The sequence below is a fragment of the Brassica rapa genome, chromosome A01 (genome assembly GCF_000309985.2).
Source record: "Brassica rapa cultivar Chiifu-401-42 chromosome A01, CAAS_Brap_v3.01, whole genome shotgun sequence".
In the NCBI taxonomy this organism is placed as follows: domain Eukaryota; kingdom Viridiplantae; phylum Streptophyta; class Magnoliopsida; order Brassicales; family Brassicaceae; genus Brassica; species Brassica rapa.
Genome location: NC_024795.2, coordinates 21307751 through 21330932, shown reverse-complemented (window position 1 = coordinate 21330932; position 23182 = coordinate 21307751). Strand labels below are relative to the sequence as shown.

Sequence of the window (23182 nt, the reverse complement as noted above, 5' to 3'; positions counted from 1 at the left end):
GCCAAGAAACGGCAATGGAAGAAGAAAGGTTCTTCTCTCATTTTGAGATGGTTTTTGTTTGTGTTTTCGGAAATGGGAATAAGTATAAGGTTGTTTATGTATAGGAAAGGGTGTAACCACTTCCGTTGAAAATTTATTTATTAATGATTTAGGGAAGTAATTGTAGATGATCGATTTCTAGTGGTTATATTTTGAAGAGTCAATCTTTATGTTTAGTGTGTTTGATGTTTAATAAGTTTTCTTAATAAAGTGAAACAATGGGTGACAGGGGAGCATTGTCTGACTTTCGTCGGTTTGGTAGATAAAGTCAGAATTAGCGAGGAATGTTCGTTGATCTTTATTCATGTATCTACATTTTACGTTGTGTAGGCTCTGTATACATATCTTACAGTACGACTTTTGAAAGCAATTTGCAATAGAAACACATACACACATTCAATGGTAAAATATATATACGGTTAATATAACACATGCAAATATTACTAAAAAATGGCAGTTTCGAACATCTATAGGATGTTGGATACATGAGTAGTACATTCAAATCCGATACAATGGAAACAATCGACAAAGAAAATCTATTAAAGATCAACTACAAGAACCAAAGACTTACGGCAAACCTAAAATAAGAGATTGTAACCATTTTGTATTATTGAAATAAAATTCTAATTTTCATATGCTTGGTGTTCTTCTTTATTTTAAACTCAGATTTTTTTTGGGCGCTTTAGTAGATATGCATTACAAAGATACGACGAGTGAAAATTTAGGCACACCGACTGCTGGCCCCCATGGATCTAACAGCTTTCATGGTTGTTTTACTAAGAATTCTTGTTTTATATAAAACCAGTAAAGCTGGTTTAGAGAAAGAAAATAAAAATAAAGTAAGTTGTATTTGAATAATCCTATAATGCCAATTCTTTTCTGTAACTCCTGGATAACCATTAGTGACAATATTGGGATATAAACTTTCAAGCTATATGTATGATATTCTATTTTAGAGTAGTTTTGATCCAACCTCCAATGGCATTACTCTGTAAAAAAATTATAATAGTGATTTTATTCTAGAGTATAATATAGAGAAATGTCACATTTTTATTTTTTGATGTTCTTCTATATTTTATTCTATAATAGTTGCACTATTATAAAGTAATACCATTGGAGCAAAAATTATTCTATAATAGAGTTATTATATTTTAGAGTAAATTATAGAAGAAAAATAGTGTGTTATTGGGGATGGTTTTAGTAGTACTTCTTAGTAGTACTATACTAATACACTAGTATGATTGTAAGTACACCAAGAATTTTTTTTACAAATTGGCTCTTAATTAGTAGTATATATTATAGCGCCTACGACAATTGCTTTGTTTCTTCGAGACAAGAGGTACACGACCCAGCACATACGCATATACTATACTATAATCATAGTTTCATGGAGGCGCATTTAGTAAATGATTGGATGGTTCTTACTCGTTAATTACTACCCGAAACACGGTTTAGTAAACTTGTAGACCATTATTATCTATTTATAATATCAATATGCCTAAAAAGCATGAACGCATATCTGAACTCAAAACCAAATGTTGAAAACTGTGCATACGGACAAAAGCAATATCTCTTGATTGATCGTCACTTTAATTAAAACTCATAATACAACTGGTTGGTAAACTAGGTCTTTAATTTCCGTATCTATGTTAAAACTCTACAATGTAAAAACTGGTTGTTCAGTATATATTTGGAAAAATAGCATAGAAAACCTTCAAAGTGATACTCACTAACAGTTTAAACCTTAAACTCATTTGACAAAGACTTTTAACCTTTAGAATGACATTTCTATCATAAATTCAGAGTGACATTTTTATTATAAAAACCTTCCAACGAAGTTTATTTGTTCTTCAAATCAAATAGATGCCTGATACTAATCATTTTATAGGTTAAAATGATGACTGTGTCGTTTCATATCAACCCATCTTCAATCAAGAGAACCGGAACTAGCTGGAAGAGAAAAAGAAGTAGATTAGGACTGCCTTTTAGCATTAGCTGGCAGGGAACTCATAGAGGGTTCGGCAGGAAGCTAGGGAAGGAAATCTTCAACTTAAACTTCAACTCGCATTAAAGGGGAAAAAAAAAAAGAACTGGAAATGCATAGAACGATTAAATTATGAATGAAAATTGCAACTACTGGTACAATAGATATTACACATAAATCTCCTCAATTTTTACATACCTAAAATGTTCCTCACACAAACTTACTCATTCAATACTTTTTAAAGAAAAAGAAATTTAAAGAAAATACATAGAGACAAGAACAATTTAGTGATCCCATGCTTTATACGAGCTTCTATACATATGGTCTCTTCTCTTTAACGCAAGTGATCTAATTTGTAATTGAGAAAGAGGAGTTCTATATCTTTGTAATTAAGATTATAGTCGATTGCCTTTTGCTATAAAACTCTGGCTAAACAAATACATGTTTCTATCTTCTATTTTTCTTCTTCTGATTTCCATAATTCTACGAACTTATACTTTTTAACCTACGTTGGTGAGGTTCTTAGAAAGTGTGTCGCGAGTTTGTGTGTTTGATTTTGGTTCTACATCAAACTGTTTTGCCATTATGTGATTGTTATTTCAACAATATGTATTACTCTCTGTATATGTATATGACCCATCTTGCGTTTCAGTTTTCCCCATGTTGTAGAAACTCGGAGGTACACAAGATCCTTGGAGATCGTTGTTGGCAAAGACAAGAATCGAAACATGAGAGTTTCCAATGTTTTTCTGTAGCCTTAACCGGAACTTGTTGTTGTTAATGAAGAGAGCGTCAAGGTTTAGGTCAAAAAGTTGGCTAGGAACATCGCCGTAGAAATCATTAAACAATGTCGAGAAACTTCATAGAAGGTAAAGAGAAGATGACGGAAGGGAACTCGCCGGAGAGTTTATTGTTGCTGACGTCAAGGCAGTTTAGAGATTTAGGGAGTTGACCTTCAAAACGGTTGGAATTGATATGGAATAAGGCGAGATCGGTTAAGAGACGGAGCTCTAGCGGGAGATAACACGGAGATGTTGGCCCGGTTTAATTAAGTCTATACCGGCTACGGTTAAGACGTAAGGGTTGTCTCCTGTGCACAGAACACACCCGTGCAGTTACAAACATGAGGACCACACCAATTAGAAGTGAATCCATTTGGGTCTGAAGTTATAGTGTGTTTCCATGCTTGAAGGGCTGTGTAAGCTTTTAAGAGCCTAGGGTTTGCGATCGGAGGAGGCCAATGAGGACATGAACGGAGCATGCATGGGTTGATGGGAAGAGTGTATTGTAAGTGAAAGCTTGAGGAAGAAGGACGAGGAAGAAGATGAAAAAAGAGGCAAAGAAACGACATTGGAAGAAGAAAGGTTCTTCTCTCATTTTGAGATGGTTTTTGTTTGTGTTTTGGAAATGGGACTAACTACTAAGTATAAGGTTGTTTATGTATAGGAAAGGGACTTCCGTTGAAAATTTATTTATTAATGATTCAGGGAAGTAACTGTAGATGATTGATTTCTAGTGGTTATATTTTGAAGAGTCAATCTTTATGTTTAGTGTGTTTGATCTTTATTTATATCTTTATAAGGGTGAATGGGTGATTAATTCAAATGTGATGATGAATAAGTATTCTAAAGTGAACAATGGGTGACAGAGGAGCAGATAAGGTCAGAATTAGCGAAGAATGTTCATTGATCCCTATCCATGTATCTACATTTACGTTGTATAGTCTCTGTATACATATCCTACCAATACGACTTTTGGAAGCAATTTGCAATCAAATATACGGTTATTATAACACACATGCAAATATAACAGAAAAATGACCCCTTTCAAATATTTATAGTAATGTTGGGTGTATCACTACTACATTCAAATCAGATACAATGAAAACAATCGACAAAGAAAATCTATTAAAGATCAAGTATCAAGAACTAAATATTTACGGCAAACCTAAAATAAGAGATTGTAACCATTTTAAGTAAAATTCTAATATTCATACATCTGGTGTTCGTCTTTATTTCAAACTCAGATTTTTTGGCGCTTTAGTAGATATGTATTACAAAGATACGACGACTGAAAATATAGGCACACCGACTGCTGACCCCATGGATATAAGAGCATCTCCAATGTAAAATTCCATTTTTTTTCCTTCAAAATGGAGTAAAAGTGAAAATGAAGTAAAATTGTCCCAATCCTACTCCATTTCTCACTCCATAATGGAGTGATGAATAAACAAAAAAGAGATTACTCCATTTATGGAGTAAATTTCATTATGGAGTGAGATATGAAGTTGGGTTAAAGCATTCCTTACTCCATATTCACTTTTACTCAATTTTAGAGGAAAAAATGAAGTAGAAATGAAAATGCCCTAAGAGCATCCCCATTGAAGTATATTAAGAGAGGTTCACACAGTTTCCAAAAAACAAAATTAACATAATAATCTGTTTTTTATGAACTTGTATCACTTAGAGCTTGTATCAAATATACGGTTATTATAACACACATGCAAATATAACAGAAAAATGACCCCTTTCAAATATTTATAGTAATGTTGGGTGTATCACTACTACATTCAAATAAGATACAATGAAAACAATCGACAAAGAAAATCTATTAAAGATCAAGTATAAAGAACTAAATATTTACGGCAAACCTAAAATAAGAGATTGTAACCATTTTAAGTAAAATTCCAATATTCATACATTTGGTGTTCGTCTTTATTTCAAACTCAGATTTTTTGGCGCTTTAGTAGATATGTATTACAAAGATACGATAGTGAAAATATAGGCACACCGACTGCTGACCCCATGGATATAAGAGCATCCCCGTTGAAGTATATTAAGAGAGGTTCACACAGTTTCCAAGAAACAAAATTAATATAATAATATTTCTAGTGGTTATATTTTGAAGAGTCAATCTTTATGTTTAGTGTGTTTGATCTTTATTTATATCTTTATAAGGGTGAATGGGTGATTAATTCAAATGTGATGATGAATAAGTATTCTAAAGTGAACAATGGGTGACAGAGGAGCAGATAAGGTCAGAATTAGCGAAGAATGTTCATTGATCCCTATCCATGTATCTACATTTACGTTGTATAGTCTCTGTATACATATCCTACCAATACGACTTTTGGAAGCAATTTGCAATCAAATATACGGTTATTATAACACACATGCAAATATAACAGAAAAATGACCCCTTTCAAATATTTATAGTAATGTTGGGTGTATCACTACTACATTCAAATCAGATACAATGAAAACAATCGACAAAGAAAATCTATTAAAGATCAAGTATCAAGAACTAAATATTTACGGCAAATCTAAAATAAGAGATTGTAACCATTTTAAGTAAAATTCTAATATTCATACATTTGGTGTTCGTCTTTATTTCAAACTCAGATTTTTTGGCGCTTTAGTAGATATGTAATACAAAGATACGATAGTGAAAATATAGGCACACCGACTGCTGACCCCCATGGATATAAGAGCATCCCCATTGAAGTATATTAAGAGAGATTCACACAGTTTCCAAAAAACAAAATTAATATAATAATCTGTTTTTTATGAACTTGTATCACTTAGAGCACCCACAACCACAAATCCTTAAAAACAAATCTTTAACAACAACTTTTAGAATATTTTATTATTTTTTCTTTTTTTCATCCGAATTTAAAGAAAAAAAAAATTGGCCAATCGCGGGCTCTCACGCGGCGGTGGAGCCCGTGCACAGTGAAGAGGCTGTCAGAAAAGAAATCCTTAAATTGGGACTTCAAGAGGCAATTGTGGCACAGATTCTTAAATATTTGGGCCCCACATATTATTATAATAATTTATTGTTAAGGATTTGTTGTGAAGGATCTGTGATTGTGGGTGCTCTTAAGGTTCGCTGGGATGAAGGGAAAACAGCATATTTGGACCTGCACTCTTACGAAATGTGACGATTCATACCCACACATAAGTGCTGTGCGCTAACATACCTACACTTTGTTTCTGTCTTATATGCATACCTGCAATTTAAAAACATTGTTAATTCATACACTGCTGTAAACAGTGTTATCTCCTCCGTCACGGAAGTTGATGCGCTGTTGAGAGTCGACAGAAGACCAAGACGATGTCATCCAAGATTGATTTTAAGAAGAAAAAAAACAAAACATGGTCGTTTTCGGATTGAAGTTTATTTATTTTTTTTTTTTTTGTCTTCTTCTCTTCCCCGACACAGACTAAGATTCTAAAATAATAATTTCAGTTCTTAAAAACTCGAAGCTATTCTGCACCCAATCAAGAACAAAGCTTATGGGAATCACGATCTGAAAGGAATTTACTTGATATTGCATCTAGGCTCTTCGATTCCCCTAAAAAAATGAGGTAAATTTTGGAGTTAGGGTTTTTAAAATTCAGAGATTTTTTGACAGAATTTTGTGTTTACTTTGTTTGTTCTTCTTATTACAGTCATACAACTTTCAGTGTATTTCATAGTGGAAAGTTTCAAACAGATGATTCTGGGACCGTTACTTACAAGGGTGGAAATCGTGACGTTCTCCACTCACCGGTTGAAGCTCTGTTTGGAAATTTAATGAGCGAGTTGAATATATCCTCCAATGGGCAGAGGATTTGGTTTAAGATGCCTAATGAAGGCATATCGGAGCTGAAGATATTGTGTCAAGGCGATGATAATTTCAGGAAGATGTGTGAGGCTTCGGTTTGGATCAAAGCTATAGATGTGTATCTGGAAGCTGATAATGTTGATGATGATGATGATGATGATGATGCTCCTCCTGTCGTTGAGATCAATGACAGTGGCACAGCGACGAGAGCTTCAAATGGTGCAGCGAAAGCTACACAGAAGGCTGTAGATGCTGAAGCCCGTGTTGAATCAAATCTTATTGGTTTTGTTGACGACAATGAGAACGACGATTATCAAAGAACTCCCCCCTCTTCAGACTGTGAAGATGAAGGAAGTAACGACCGTTACGAGAGGTGGATACGAGGAAGTGGTGAGTTAAAGATACGACAAGTATTTGAGAGCATAGAAGAGTTCAAGGAAGCTGTCTTGGAATATGCTTTAAAAGGAGGATGGAATGTCCAGTATACTAGATGGGGAAAAGTAAAATCTGAGGCTCGATGTGGAGTTCCAGTTGAAGAAGGTGAAAAACAGTGTCCATGGAGGATTTATTGCTCTTACGAAGAACCAATTGCGCAGTGGATGGTGAAGACTTTTCAGGATGAGCATACTTGTTTTAAAGACGGCGATTGCAGGATTTTGTCGGAGTCTCTTATAGCCAAGTTATTTTTAAACGACATAAGGAATGACCCCAATTTCAGACCGAAATGCATTCAAGAACAAATTCAGGATCGTTACAATCTGGTAGTAACAGGTGATAAATGCAGAAAGGCAAAGAAAATAGCTTTGGATATCATCCAATCAGAGTTCGAAGAACAATACGCAAGGATAAAAGACTATGAACTTCATATTTTGGAGTAAGTTTCTTTAAAAGTGTTATTTTTGTAGTTTATAATGCTCATGTGTTAATGATATAACATGTGTGGTATTACGTGTATACGCACACCAAATAACCTAATGTGCACACTACCACAATCGAATGGTATGTCGATGTAGCACTTTAGGATCGAATCCACAGAGACCAAATCTTACACTTTATCTTTATGGGATCAGAATCAAGCTAAAACAATATGGGGGTTTTAAAGTTGAGGAATCGTAACAAGCAAGTAATAGATTGAATTAAAGTTTTCAGATGATTAAAATGCTAGCCTAGGGTGGTTTGGTCGGGTGTTAAGCAAGTGTGAGCCAAACAATTATTCAAGTTTAATTAAGAGCAAGTCTAGAACTCGGATCACTCAAGTAGAACAGCCCACTGTCGTGGAACTGCCCCCTATGCTGATCGATCTTGATACCTAAACTCTCGTTTGGATCAAGATGCGACAGCAAGCAATAGAGATCAAGTCCGATAGGTTCACCAAACACCCTAATATCTATTTTCGCTGATTAGGGATGCTAGGCTCATTCATAACAGATCTAGCAACCTATTACACGGTTAATGAACAGGTTAAACCTAGGATCTAACATTAAGCGGCCAGATTAATGCAAGCATTAAGAACAGTTATGAATGAAGACAATCAATGGTTTCACTTATCTATGTTTAACTCACGGACCTAACACCCGAACACCCTAGACTAAGCAAGTTGACTACTCCGCCATGAACAGAGAAAACACAGAGATCAATTCTGAATAAGACTTCATGTAAATAAAAGAGATAAAAATAGGGTTCAGGATAATCTTCTCTATGGTGAGAGAGATGGAGCCTTCTCCCTTTACAATCCAAAAGCACAAAAGTCTCCAATGGTTTTCTTCTGTCTAGAATAGCGTAGAATGATAAAGAGAAACAGAAAATATGATATATCAAAGCCACAGGCGGCTGGGAGAGAAAATAGGGATAATTAGGGCAAATCCCGTAATGATTGTAGTTTCCTTAAAAATCTCTGCCGCTGGAACACTCACTCGGAACAGTCACTCGGGTTGCTCCGCTATCCGGAACAGTCATCAAGACTGTTCTGCGTGAAAACCACCAAATTGCATTGTTTTCTGCCTCTTTTGTTCCAGTTGGTCCATCTCCCATCCAATGCAACTCCAGACCTGTAATGACTCTAAAAGGACTAGGAAGACTCGATAAAGACTTGAAAACCAATTTAAAAGCATATATACAAGATGTATAAAACACCATACATCAATTCCCCCAGACTTAGATCCTTGTTTGTCCTCAAACAATGTCAAGTATCAAGAACAAGGAGAAAGGTTTGAAAGTGTGGGAACTCTCCTATTCTCAGCAACCATACTTTAACCACGAATCTCTGAACCATACAAGCAGTAAAACTAGAACAACACACCTTTACCGGAACCCCACTGACTGCTGTTCAAAAATCGGCTCCATACTCTTCATCTCAAACCTGAAAAAGCAACACTATCGAGACAGAACTCCCTACATTCATTTAAGAGTAGCGTGAGCTTCTCATCACAGGCATCATTTAGGGTAGACGGTGATAGAACCCAGGACCTGGACCAGTACATGGATCCGAACAAGCCTGGAGATCAGAACGTTCTGAACATTTCAACCGAGGTTCATGTTTTTCACCGTACCGGACAGACTGACCGTGCAGTGTACTGGACAGTCCCGCATACGTCCGGAAAGGAGCTTTGGCTGGAACCATGGCCAGATGACCGATCTGACCATACTGGGTCTCGTCTTTCCCGTCCAACTTCACATTTGAAGACATTTGGTCGAGCTAGAATCCACTTTGGACGAGCTGGACGAGGTGACACTTACTTGGGCGAGCTAGATGAGCTGAGTGAGCTTAGTGACACTACTCTGGAGCTGGATGAGCTGAGTGAGCTAAATGACACTAGCTTGGAGCTGAATGAGCCAAGTAACACTGAAGATGGAGCTGGTTCAGCTGCTGGGCGAAATGGGCCTTTTCAGCCCAAAGAAAAGTTCATAAAAAGTTCATTATGGGATTGTTTCTTTCCAAATTCGACCAGCCCTTTTCTCAGTCCATTTCAAGCACATTCTCATCAAGAATACCAAGAGGGAGTCAGCAAGGAAGTCTTGGTCGTGCATGGGAAAAAGAATTCAACAAAAATCATTAATTTCGGTCTTTAGTCAAAGTCTTCATTTCTAGTTTCTATGTCTTGTTTTTAGCACATTCTTCTTTGGATTTCTACAACTTGTAATCCTATAAATAAGGCCTTAGAGCCACGAAATAAGACAGATTGTTTTCCCCTTTTGTTGAGTTAAAACTCTTTGTTCTTTGTAGAACTTGTTCTTAGTTTCTTGGTGAGGTTATCTCCAAGTTTCGATCCTTCTTTTGTTGGACCGGTGCGTCACATCCGGCAACGATCGAAGTCTGGTAGTATCTTTGGGCTATTCCGCAACCCTTAGTGTCACCCCTCGATCCATCAGTTCTCAATCCTCTCGGATCTGAGTTCATATCAACCTTACCGAAAGAGTGATCCTTATTTTGGTTCTATCAAGTGGTATCAGAGCCACTCTTCCGGTAACTCTATTATCATTCCATCTTCTCATCTCTCCATCATCTTCAAACACTTCTTCTTCTACCTTTCTTAAATCCGGGCCCCTCATTACCATCCATATATATATATATAAAAAAAAAAAGATTTACGATTTGATTCAAAAAAAAAAAAAAAAAAAGTTCAAAGTTTGTTTTGTGGATTGGTGGTGGAAGAGAAAGCCTGCTGGCTGAGGAGAAATCCAGCCTTTGAGGTGGTTAAAACGGATTTCAAAAATCAAAAAAAATCTCTTATCTATCTATCTTGAGAAAATTCCCTTGTTAGCTTGGATTTGCCCATTGGGATTCTTTGATTTGTTCTCTCAGAACATTGAGTAAAATACTTGTGTGTGATCACCTAAATCTGAGAGAAACACTTGTGTGGGTGAGGATCAAACACTTGAGAGTGTGAGGTTTTTATCTACTAACTTTTGTGTTGAGATTTTTCAGGTTTATGATGTTTGGTTTGCAAAGGAAAAGTAACAAGGAGAAGCCTCAACGAAATTCTAACTCTCAAACTCCTTTTAAATATCCTTTGAATTATTTTGATGAGTTTGTTAGTGTGCAGGAATAGCCAGCTGTAAGGAGAAAAACAACCAGAGATGTGGCTGATCCAAAAAGGCAACCCTTTCAAATTGATGTCCAACAAATTTGTGATAACCTTGTGAAGGGAGTGGACAAAGCCCTTAAGGACTTCAGCAAGAGCCAAAAGAAGAGCACATCTACACGTGCCCCAGTAGCTGAGCCATCCTTGTTCATCAGTAAGAAAGCCCAAGGTGAATCTGAAAACCATTTTGAAGAACTTAAAGATTTTTCAGATTCTCTACCCATTTTTGATGAATCTGATGAAGAGCTAATTGAAAGCTTGATGTTTTGTGAAAAAGATTGTGATCTTCCTTCTCTTGAAACTGAGTTTAATCTTGATAATGAACAAGCTATTGTAGAACTAACTGTTTTGCAACCGGAGCTTCCGAGTAGTCTTGTTTTGTCTCCACAGGTTTTTGAGGAAGAGCCACTGGATTTTCCACATCAGTGCCCATGTCTTGACACTAGGATATGTTTGGATGATGATCTAGGTCCTATCTTTGATGAGGAGGACGAATCTGGTCCAGTCTTTGATGAAGAAGCAACAAGCATCACATCCATTGCTATGGAGAATTATCTATGCTTTGATCCCGGCACAACTCCTGCCCCTTTACCTCCGGATCTTCAAGAGCACTGTGAGGAACCTTCTTCTCTTAATTCTCTGCCTGACATGTTTGTGAAAGTCAGTACTGATGATGTAATTCGTTTTGGTCTTGACAAGATGAAAGATTTTTTTGTTTCAAAATCTGTTTTTGATAACATGATTAACTCTTTAAAAATCTTTGAACCTGATAAATGCCTTGATAAATCACGTTTTCAAAGTGTCAATGGCATCACTTCTGGAATTATTTTGAGCTTTGATCAGTTCTTGGAACATAACAAAGGTTTTCATCTTCTTGGAAGGCCATTTGATCTTGATTTGCAACAAACTGATTTTTGTGCTGAAAAATCTCTTGATTTGTTTGTTTGCAAAGGAAATGGCTTTGATCTGAGTTCTTCTAGACATGTACTGATCACTGATGAATTGTTTGCATCCTCTTATGCCTTGGACGAAATTTTGATTCAGAAGTTGCTGGAACAGAAATCACTTAAAACTGAAAATGATTTTCGTGATCTTGAATTTTGTGGTTCTGTTTTGCAGCCTGATCTCTTAAGTTTTGAAACTGATAAGACTTGGTATTTTCTGAGATCATTTCGTGATAATGGTGTTGTCTTGAGTTCTGATGATATTTTGGTTTACAACACATTCTTTGAAAAATGCCTTGAACTTTTGATAAATGATTCTCAAACTGAACTTAAGCTTGTGTGTTCAGATGTTGGGAAGGATATGCCCATCTTGAAAATGAATACTGTTGTTGCATACCTTGATAAAATTCTTGTCTGTAATATCTACTTTGATGAGCACCTTGACAGGCTGAAAAATGTGCAATTTGTTCTTGGAAAAGATATCTTGATTTGTGATTTGAACAAATATTTATCTTGCATATTTGATCCTGGTGTTTTAGTGTTAATTTTGAGTATACAGGAAAGACAGGTTCAGCCTCTAAGAATTGAAAGCATTGACCGTGCCCAACAGTCTGAGTTTTGGAGAAGCTTTGTTGAAACCGGCTACCTTGATACCAGCGACAGAGGTTCAGTCCAAGGAGGATATCTCAACATTCCGAAGGCCTTTTGTCATGAATCCAATTTTCCCAGAAAGCCAACTCAAACGGTAATCACTGAGGCTTGGAATCGCATGAAAATCTTCATGGATGAAGAAGTTATGAATTTTCCAAACTGGAGGTTCTTCAGTCCATCTATCCGCGAGTACCAGATTTCTAAAAGAGATTCATGCCCCAGAAAGAATCGGCCTGAGCCAAAACCGATCCTCCATGAACCAAAGGTGTTTCCTCAGTCATTCTCCTGTCTAAACCAAAAGCACTGTAAGGATCATGAGTTGATTGCCTCTACTCTTCATGATAATGTTTTGAAACCGAGAATTTCAAAAAGAAAACATATTCTTACTTGGTTGAAAAACGTTTTGCTCAAACCTTTTCATGAATTGATTTCATTGAGCTGTGCTTTGAAAGAGATTTGGTGCAGGAAAGAGCATGAACTAAAATTTCTTAGGCCAAAGAATTCTTTTGATTTCGTTCATGATGATAATTTTTCAAATTTGGCATTGTCTCTTTCTTTCCATAACAGTTTCTCACTTTGGTCTGGTTTTGAGATTGATAAATTAATTTTTGGCAACCAGCTTACTTGCTTAATGCTTGCCCACGTCCTTGATGATTATCCTAAGGGCTTGGATCCTGATTTTGTTGTCTTAAGGATAGAAAAACCCTTTGATTATTCTTTTACCAGATTTGATGTGGTTTCTCTAGTTGCTTTGAATAAACAGGATAAGCATGATCAGTTTCTAAGGAGAGCAAGCACCAATGGATGCCAAAATACTTGGAATTCCTTGATAAAAATGACTTCAAAACTCCAAGGAAGTTTCTGTCCATTCTATTCATTTACTGAATTTCCCTTGAATTTTAATTCCTTTGTATCTGATTTATCTCTTTTTGATATAGGTACATTGGATTTGAGGACAAATCCTTTTGAAGAGGGAGGGAATGATAGAACCCATGACCTGGACCAGTACATGGATCCGAACAAGCCTGGAGATCAGAACGTTCTGAACATTTCAACCGAGGTTCATGTTTTTCACCGTACCGGACAGACTGACCGTGCAGTGTACTGGACAGTCCCGCATACGTCCGGAAAGGAGCTTTGGCTGGAACCATGGCCAGATGACCGATCTGACCATACTGGGGCTCGTCTTTCCCGTCCAACTTCACATTTGAAGACATTTGGTCGAGCTAGAATCCACTTTGGACGAGCTGGACGAGGTGACACTTACTTGGGCGAGCTAAATGAGCTGAGTGAGCTTAGTGACACTACTCTGGAGCTGGATGAGCTGAGTGAGCTAAATGACACTAGCTTGGAGCTGAATGAGCCAAGTAACACTGAAGATGGAGCTGGTTCAGCTGCTGGGCGAAATGGGCCTTTTCAGCCCAAAGAAAAGTTCATAAAAAGTTCATTATGGGATTGTTTCTTTCCAAATTCGACCAGCCCTTTTCTCAGTCCATTTCAAGCACATTCTCATCAAGAATACCAAGAGGGAGTCAGCAAGGAAGTCTTGGTCGTGCATGGGAAAAAGAATTCAACAAAAATCATTAATTTCGGTCTTTAGTCAAAGTCTTCATTTCTAGTTTCTATGTCTTGTTTTTAGCACATTCTTCTTTGGATTTCTACAACTTGTAATCCTATAAATAAGGCCTTAGAGCCACGAAATAAGACAGATTGTTTTCCCCTTTTGTTGAGTTAAAACTCTTTGTTCTTTGTAGAACTTGTTCTTAGTTTCTTGGTGAGGTTATCTCCAAGTTTCGATCCTTCTTTTGTTGGACCGGTGCGTCACATCCGGCAACGATCGAAGTCTGGTAGTATCTTTGGGCTATTCCGCAACCCTTAGTGTCACCCCTCGATCCATCAGTTCTCAATCCTCTCGGATCTGAGTTCATATCAACCTTACCGAAAGAGTGATCCTTATTTTGGTTCTATCAGACGGTCTAGGTGTGGAACAGGCTATTTAATGGTGGAGTTAAGAGTGTTTAGGGGCTACCATTTCATTGAAGAGGATGCAGGATATCACACAAAATGGCAAGAGAGGATAGATCCATTGATGTCCACAGCCTCTACTCGTTTTTGCTCTATCTGGTGCGACTGTTCTGATGACGGAACAGACAACTGATTGTTCTGCTTTCCACTTTCCTCTACACACTCTTCAATACTTGGTACCAACTTCTTGCTCGACCTTTCCAGTGGCTCCATGTTTCTTTTCTTTCTTCCTTTTCTCCATCACATTAATCTCGTTTTTTTTTTTTTTTTTTTTTTGATGACTGATATGGTGATGTGACGAAGAAGGAGGTAATACATGATCGTTCTGAGTGCCACTGGTGGTTCTGATTTCGCGACCATTCTGGTTCTCCACCCCTGCTCTTGCGCAGTTCATTGGTTATGTAGCGGTTGCTCCCTTAATCTGCTTGTTCTCCCTTCTAACATAATTTTTGCAGCAGTAACGAGTAGGAGGCTGCGTTGATCCTTTCCTCTCCGACCTTTTTGCACATATCTGCACATATGACACTGAAAAACAAATGCATGAAGGTGGAATAAAGGCTACGGTGCAGGGTGGGAACTAGCTAAAGATGAGCTAGCCACTCAGGATCAGCAAGATGGATAAAAATGATAAGAAGTCCTGAGTGTGTTCTCGTTTCCCTGATCTAATGCCCATAACAAGAAGAATTTCAGTTAAGATTAGGTTCAAGTAAGGTGGAGTTAAGTCTACCCAGTGTAACCTGATCGGCTGAGAACTTCTGGAGAATCAAGTGAGATATGTCAGGTTGTTCTAGGTCCACATGTGTGTCTTTCGCCACTGCTAAGGTCACTGAATAAGATAACTAAAGCACGAGGTGGTTAGTGATCAACACGGAATAAGGTCCTAATTCCCACAAATTTTTGACTGACTCAATAAAAACTTACTCAAATTGACCCAAAAGAAAAAAAACAAAAGAAAGAAACGAGTTAGTAAACGACGAAAACCCTTCCCCAGACTTACTTCACAACGTCCCTGGTGTGAAAATAAATCAGAGAGAAGGAGAAAACAAGAATAAATATTTTTTTTTTTTTTTTTTGGGTCGAGATACTTACCTGGCGCGGAGCAGCCTGACAGAGCAAGACGCGGTTGCTCCGGTAAAGGATGCTCTGGAATAAGAGCAGCCAGCTGCTTGCTCCAGTCAAGGGTCTCGAATTTTTTGATTTATGTCCTGAGACTCAACAAACTAAAACAAAAATAAGTAAAAAGAAATTCCTAATGTTAATGACACTTACCAGTGGGTTGCCTCCCACCAAGCGCTTGGTTTAAGTCTCTAGCTTGACTTGGTGACTGGGATCAGTCGGGTTGAGCAGGAGGGCTTGTTCCAAAACAAGCTCCACAATCAGACATGTTCAGCTCCAGAACTCTGCTCAACAACCCTTTCACAGCAGCTTTTCCTTTCTCCTTCAGCTCATGTGTGAGAATAGCTCTGACTTTAGAGAAAGGTTTAGAGGTACCCTTGCACTTTACCTCATACTCAATGGAGTTCTCATCACACTTGAGAGGTATCAAAGTCATTGTAGGATCTCCCTTGATCCTTTTCTTCTGGACTTTCTGTTTCACCCTTGAATTCCCTCTGAATTTAGTAGGATCAGTGCTAGGATCTTCATCAGAGAACAGCCTGCTCTCACCCTTATCACCATGCTCCTTCTCTGGAACAACCTTCAGCTTTTCTACATCAAACACTGAGATGCGAGAGGCGTGTGATGAGGAAGATCTGGTGGGTACAACCTTGTAGAAAACTTTCTTGTTGATGTTGGAGAAACAGACTCTCTTGTTGGGCATATCGATGGTTGCTCCAACAGTAGCCATGAATGTCCTTCCAAATATTAAAGGCATCTCATGATCCTTGTTCATCTCAACAACTTGAAACTCAACAGGAACAATGCATTCCCCTACTTGAACATGAAGGCTGCGGATGGTTCCATATGGGACTGCTCTGGAAGAGTTTGCAAAGGTCAGGGTCAGCTGAGAACGCTCAACATCAGCAATACCCAAATCGTCTACAATAGCCTTTGAGACGAGATTCACACAAGAACCAGAGTCACAAAGAGCATCCTTGAAGGTTGTTCCTGCGATGGAACATGGGAAAACAAACTTTCCAGGATCATCAACCTTAGGCAATACCTTCAGTGCTGGTGTAGACAGTGCTTTGGTATAGAGGACCTTGATCTCCTCTTGAGTCTCTCTACAGTATTTAAAGAACTGGAGCAATGGACGAATCTGCAGAGCATCTTCGAATGCAAGTTCTTTAGGAAGCCTTCTCACCATCTTGTTAAAACCTATCAGCTGCTCTTCACTAATGGGATCCATCAGATGTCTAGGTGGAATTGGATAGGGAACCTTAGGAACATAGACTCGCACTGGTGGAGTTTCAGCAGATTTGTCGGGAGCAGTTACTGCAGAGCTAGTAGGTTGCTCTGCTCTCTCTTCTGCGCCTGGAACAGTCTCAGCAAACAGCTGTTCTATTGCATTACAGTGTTCAGTCCTAGGATTTTTATCAGTTCTTCCAGGGAGCGTCTCTTGTTGCCTCTTGACACTCTCAACTGTTTGAGCAAGCTGAACATCGATCTTTCTCATATGGATTGCAAGATTGTCATACTTGTTATTCAGCTCAGTGAACATGTTGCCCATCCTGGTATCCATTTCTGTGGTTACCTGATTCAACGCCTTGGCCTGAACCTGCTGACCCTGCAACAGCTGTTGCATCATCATACCCAGACCCTTCAGCTCATCTGGTTGACTGTTCCCGGTAGCTGGAACAGCATGCGGATTGCTCTGCGGTTGTCGCTGGTTCTGGTTCTGAATATGCCCGGCCGTAGGTTGTTCCATGCTGAAAATGTGCCCTTGGTTGTTTTTCAGTAGCTGATCAACCTTGGCAGTCAGCTTATCTATTTTCTGGGTGTCAGAACTGTTCCCTTTCTTGGAGCAATCACTCTCCTCTTTCTTATTAGCTGAGCTAGCAGCCATGTTCTCAATCAGCTTAAACGCTCCATCAGTGGTTTGAGTCATGAAGTCTCCATTGCTCGCAGAGTTTAGAGCACCTTGGTATTTCCAGTCCACTCCATCATAGAAAATGTCCAGGAGGTAATCATCATCAAATCCATGGTGAGGACATTCTCTGCGATAGTCATTGAAGCGCTCACATATGTCGCAGAAAGGCTCATCAGTGAGCTGTCTGAAGGAGGTGATCTTGTTCCTCAATGCAGCTGTTCTTGCCTTAGAGTAGAAATGGCTTAGGAAAGCTGAACGGACTTGTTCCCATGAAGTGAGAGAGCCGGTAGGGAGAGAGTTCAACCACCGTGCAGCTTTTCCGTCAAGAGAGAATGGGAATAGCATGCACCTGATGTAATCTGGTGGAACACCATTCGCGCGAGTGAAACTGCAGACTTTTTCGAAGCTCTCAATATGCTCCATTGGAATTTCTGTAGAGAGACCAGAGAACACCTTTCTCTGTACTAGACCAATCAAAGAAGGCTTGATCTCGAAGTCCTGCCTGGTGCAGGGTGGAGGGACAATGGCAGAGCGCGTAGTAGGGATGTTGCAAGGAAGGTTTCTCTGCCCGATTGGAACAGTCTGCGCCTGTTGTTCCTGCCGCGCGAGAGCAGCCTGTTCAGCAGCATCCTGCTGAGCTTGGTTGGTCTGCTGCATTTGAAGCATCTGTTGTTGCATCTGTTGCAACTGAGCAGTGAGTTGCTCTTGATTGGCGTGATCACCCATAGTGGTGTCGGTTTGCCTTGGCTGTTGACGATTTGTTCTTTCTAACCTTGCTAGCTCCTGGTTGGTAAATGTAGCTAACTCTCCTTGTGCGTTTCTCCGAGTATGTCTACTGGTCATGCACCTGGAACATTATCTGAAACAAAAAGGATAAGGCAAGTTATAGGTCTTAGACTAAATAAATAACCGAAAAATAAAGGTAAAAAGATGGTCCCCGGCAACGGCGCCAATTTGGTATTACGTGTATACGCACACCAAATAACCTAATGTGCACACTACCACAATCGAATGGTATGTCGATGTAGCACTTTAGGATCGAATCCACAGAGACCAAATCTTACACTTTATCTTTATGGGATCAGAATCAAGCTAAAACAATATGGGGGTTTTAAAGTTGAGGAATCGTAACAAGCAAGTAATAGATTGAATTAAAGTTTTCAGATGATTAAAATGCTAGCCTAGGGTGGTTTGGTCGGGTGTTAAGCAAGTGTGAGCCAAACAATTATTCAAGTTTAATTAAGAGCAAGTCTAGAACTCGGATCACTCAAGTAGAACAGCCCACTGTCGTGGAACTGCCCCCTATGCTGATCGATCTTGATACCTAAACTCTCGTTTGGATCAAGATGCGACAGCAAGCAATAGAGATCAAGTCCGATAGGTTCACCAAACACCCTAATATCTACTTTTGCTGATTAGGGATGCTAGGCTCATTCATAACAGATCTAGCAACCTATTACACGGTTAATGAACAGGTTAAACCTAGGATCTAACATTAAGCGGCCAGATTAATGCAAGCATTAAGAACAGTTATGAATGAAGACAATCAATGGTTTCACTTATCTATGTTTAACTCACGGACCTAACACCCGAACACCCTAGACTAAGCAAGTTGACTACTCAGCCATGAACAGAGAAAACACAGAGATCAATTCTGAATAAGACTTCATGTAAATAAAAGAGATAGAAAGAGGGTTCAGGATAATCTTCTCTATGGTGAGAGAGATGGAGCCTTCTCCCTTTACAATCCAAAAGCACAAAAGTCTCCAATGGTTTTCTTCTGTCTAGAATAGCGTAGAATGATAAAGAGAAACATAAAATATGATATATCAAAGCCACAGGCGGCTGGGAGAGAAAATAGGGATAATTAGGGCAAATCCCGTAATGATTGTAGTTTCCTTAAAAATCTCTGCCGCTGGAACACTCACTCGGAACAGTCACTCGGGTTGCTCCGCTATCCGGAACAGTTATCAAGACTGTTCTGCGTGAAAACCACCAAATTGCATTGTTTTCTGCCTCTTTTGTTCCAGTTGGTCCATCTCCCATCCAATGCAACTCCAGACCTGTAATGACTCCAAAAGGACTAGGAAGACTCGATAAAGACTTGAAAACCAATTTAAAAGCATATATACAAGATGTATAAAACACCATACATCAATGTGTCTCATTTTTTACAGATCAAATCAGGACTCGACTACGGATCTTAGAACAGCCATTGGAGATGGTGGACTAGAAGTATTTGATAGGTTTTATGTGTGTTTCGCTGCGTTATGTCAGACGTGGATTAAGCATTGTCGGCCAATCTTCGGCATTGATGGATGTTTTCTGAAGTCAACTACGAAAGGGCAACTACTTGCAGCTGTGGGACGAGATGCAAATAATCAGATGTTTCCTATTGCGTGGGCGGTTGTTAATGTGGAAGAGACCGAGAGCTGGGTATGGTTTATCCAGCTTCTGAAAAAAGATTTAATCTTAAAAATGGTGATGGATTCACGCTTGTATCAGACCGACAAAAGGTAAGATTTTGGTTGATGTGGAATTCATTTTTTATTTTTTCAGATTTCATTTATGTTACTTTCTTCATTTTAGGGACTGTTAAAGGCAGTGCACCAAGAGTTACCAAAGGTTGAGCATCGAATGTGTGCTAGACACATCTATGGAAACTTGAAAAAGGATTTTCCAAAGCAGCCGAAGATGAAAAAATTGTTTTGGCAGCTAGTAGAGAGTCACACAAGGGTAATTATGGCATCAGTTTGGCTAACATAAAGGATTTCAACGTTGATGTGTATGATGGAGTGATGAAGAGGAACCCAGAGACCTTTAGTCGGGCATACTTCAAGACCACATCAACATGTGAGGATGCACTGAACAACTTCTCAGAGTCATACAACAGTGCAATTGAGAAGGCCCGTGCCTTACCTTTGGTTGAGATGCTTGAGACCATTAGAAGACAAGCAATGCTCAGGATAGACGTAAGGAAGAAAGAGTCACTGAAGCATAAAGGAAAGTTCAGTCTTAAAGTTGGTAAGGTCATTGCTATTGAAGAGCTTCACAGAAAATATTGTAGGATCTATCCTGGACCAACGGGACAGTTTGAAGTTAAAGAGAAGTCAGTCTCATATAAAGTTAACATGAAGTCACACACATGTGCTTGTAGAAGGTGGGACTTATCAGGGATACCATGCCGCCATGCCTTGCGTGTTGTTCAGGATAAGAAGACATACATGACAGAAGATTTGATCTCACATTGGTATCTGACATCTACAAGGCAGGCTCAGTACTCAGATAACATTAAACCAATGAACGGTATGAAGTTTTGGAACGCAAGTGGTGAAGAAACTATTGAACCACCAGCAAGAGATAAATCAAAGCGCCGGAAGAAGAACCATGCTAAGCGTATGAAGAGTGTTCATGAGTCTCCAATGAAGGGTAAGAAAGTGACCCAACACTCAAGGACAATGCATTGCTCTCGATGTGGGTTGGCTGGTCACAATTCTCTAGGATGTTCTAATGGTGGAGTTCCACTTAAGCCTCGCCCACCTAAGAAGAAAGCAAAAACACAACAAATGGTTGATTCAGTTTCACTTGATGTTGGAGAGGGACCAAGTCAACCATCTCTGTCTTCTGTTACTTTTGATTGAGTCTATGTAATGTCTACTTACCCTAGCTTGTCTGACTATTTGAGTATTGAGGTTGATTTAAGTTTTTTTATTTTTTTTATTTGTGAGGCAGGGACGATGGATAGGTGTTCAAGCTTGAAGATGGATGTTTTTTAGTTATGTGTTTGCTGTTATTTGCTATGTTTTTGTGCCTACTTGTTATGTTTTGCGGGTATGTTTTGGTACGTATTTATGTAACAAAAATTTAAGGTCAATGGTTTTTAAACTATATGTGCTTTAATCCTAACAAAGCCAACAGTATTTCTGTCCAACAAAACTTAGAATCTTAGAGTTTGTGTCGGGGAAGAGAAGAAGAGAAGAAGACAAAATAAATAAAAAAGTTTTAAAAATTTTAATCTGAAAACGACGTCATTTTTTTTCTCTTGAAATCAGTTTTGGATGACGTCGTCTTGGTCTGTCAAGTCTCAACAGCGCATCAACTTTTGTAAGGGAGGAGATAACACCGTTAACGGCATTGTATGAATTAACACCGTTTTTGAATTGCAGGTATGCATATTAGACAGAAACAAAGTGTAGGTATGTTAGCGCACATCACTTATGTGTGGGTATGAATTGTCACATTTCGTAAGAGTGCAGGTCCGAATATGCCGTTTTTCCCTGGGATGAACCTGTATCAACACTGTTCACGGGCCCATTGACACATGGCAGCCCGCGATTGGTTGCTTTATTAATCAAAAAAAAAATCAAACGAAAAAGAAAATTATAATAATAAAAAGTGGATTTTGGAAAGAGTTCACCAATGGGGGTGCTCTAACAGCTTTCATGGCTTGTTTTACTAAGAATTCTTTTTGATATAAAACTAGTAAAGCTGGTTTAGAGAAAGAAAATAAAAATAAAGTAAGTTGTAATTGAATAATCCTGTAATGCCAAAATAATTGTGTAACTCGTGAATAATTGTTAAGCAAAAAAACACTCCTGTATAGATTGGCAATTGTGGGATTCATGTCAACTTTAGATCTATTTTATTGTCTTCTTTTATTAATTTTTATTTTGTGTATATATCTTATATGCAGACACGCATAAAATTTGTATACTGGAATTCTCAAGGAATTTACAAATACTAAAAAAAAACATGATTTATAACAATATAAAAAGTGTAAATTATAAGGGTTTTCGTTTCTCCGTACTGTATATGTAAACGAAACGTACTAATATTTTTGGGTTACTTTATATTTTGTGTCTTTCAAAATTGTTAATAGTATTTTTGAAATAACACATTTTATCAATATCAATTGTGCGACGTAGCCTACTAACGTTTTCCCCTTCCAATGTTGAATGTTGTTAATGGGGAGACCCATTTAGAATTCTTATTGTATGATTTGACATGTTAAGAAAGATCTTTTATATTTTTTATTTAGAAGTCGTTTTTAATTTTTCATAGTTAAAAGCCCTGTTCCGAACTACGCTAGGCGTTAGTCGGGCGGCGATTCCGGGCCTAACGAGTTAACAAAAAATCGGGGATTAAACGGGGTATACGCGGGGCCTAGTTTTTTATATATTTTAATTATATAGTAAATATATAGTATAAATATGTGAAGATGTACCAACAATATCACGTGGTCTAGTGGTCTGTTTTCCTTCTTTCACTTTAAAGCACCCGGGTTCGAACCAGTGTAAGCGCATTTATTCTTAGTTTTTACGATTTTTGTTTAATGAATACGAAATGACATTTTTACCCTTATCTTCAACCTTTGCTTCTGCGATTTACAGAGCTTCAATGTCGCGTTCTTCAATTTTTTTCACGATTTTAGAGATTTTGCAAGCGATTCTTGTGGGTTTTATAGGAGTATGATAGATCTATAACATAAACTATGATTTATCACCCAAAATTTCGATCTTTTGCCTGAGTTTTCAATTCGCCGCCTAAACCCACCGATTTCACCTCTACGCCACGGTGACCTTCCGATGACCCTTTAATCGGACGAGTTCTCGGCCAGGCGGGCGCGTTTTCGAACAGGGTTAAAAGCTAAAAAACGTATTTTATATTATACTAAGAATTCTACTCGAAGAGACTCCATTGATCATGGTCTTAAGACTCTTAACTCCATTGATCATGGTCTTTGGTTTATCTTAGGATCATCTCGTACAGAGGAAGACGTTGGCGTTGAAGAGGAAGAAACAGGAGCTGGTGAAGCTGATGTAT

General features: G+C 38.3%; 2 protein-coding genes and 1 non-coding gene across 5 annotated transcripts; all 3 read left to right on the top strand.

The window, feature by feature from the left end:
• The first annotated feature begins 1956 nt into the window (after positions 1-1956).
• On the top strand, positions 1957-21755 carry LOC103836300. 3 transcript variants are annotated; one of them, XR_004450011.1, is made up of 5 exons: positions 1957-6390; positions 6475-7503; positions 19537-19875; positions 19961-21006; positions 21092-21295. XR_004450011.1 is itself a non-coding variant. In XM_033276639.1 (4 exons), exons 1-4 carry the CDS (start codon positions 6386-6388, stop codon positions 20025-20027), a joined length of 1440 nt encoding a protein of 479 aa, XP_033132530.1. In that variant the 5' UTR covers positions 1957-6385; the 3' UTR covers positions 20028-21755. The 3 variants fall into 3 exon arrangements, 2 of the variants coding, with proteins under 2 accessions (XP_033132530.1, XP_033132571.1); XM_033276639.1 differs by having other exon boundaries at positions 19961-21755; XM_033276680.1 differs by having other exon boundaries at positions 19949-21755.
• LOC117129110 lies at positions 17466-17572 on the top strand. Its single transcript, XR_004452689.1, has one exon. It is a non-coding gene; the product is annotated as a small nucleolar RNA R71 (small nucleolar RNA).
• LOC103834347 lies at positions 20158-21000 on the top strand. Its single transcript, XM_018657864.1, has one exon. The coding sequence runs from the start codon at positions 20158-20160 to the stop codon at positions 20998-21000; it is 843 nt and encodes a 280-aa protein (XP_018513380.1).
• Positions 21756-23182: the final 1427 nt, after the last annotated feature.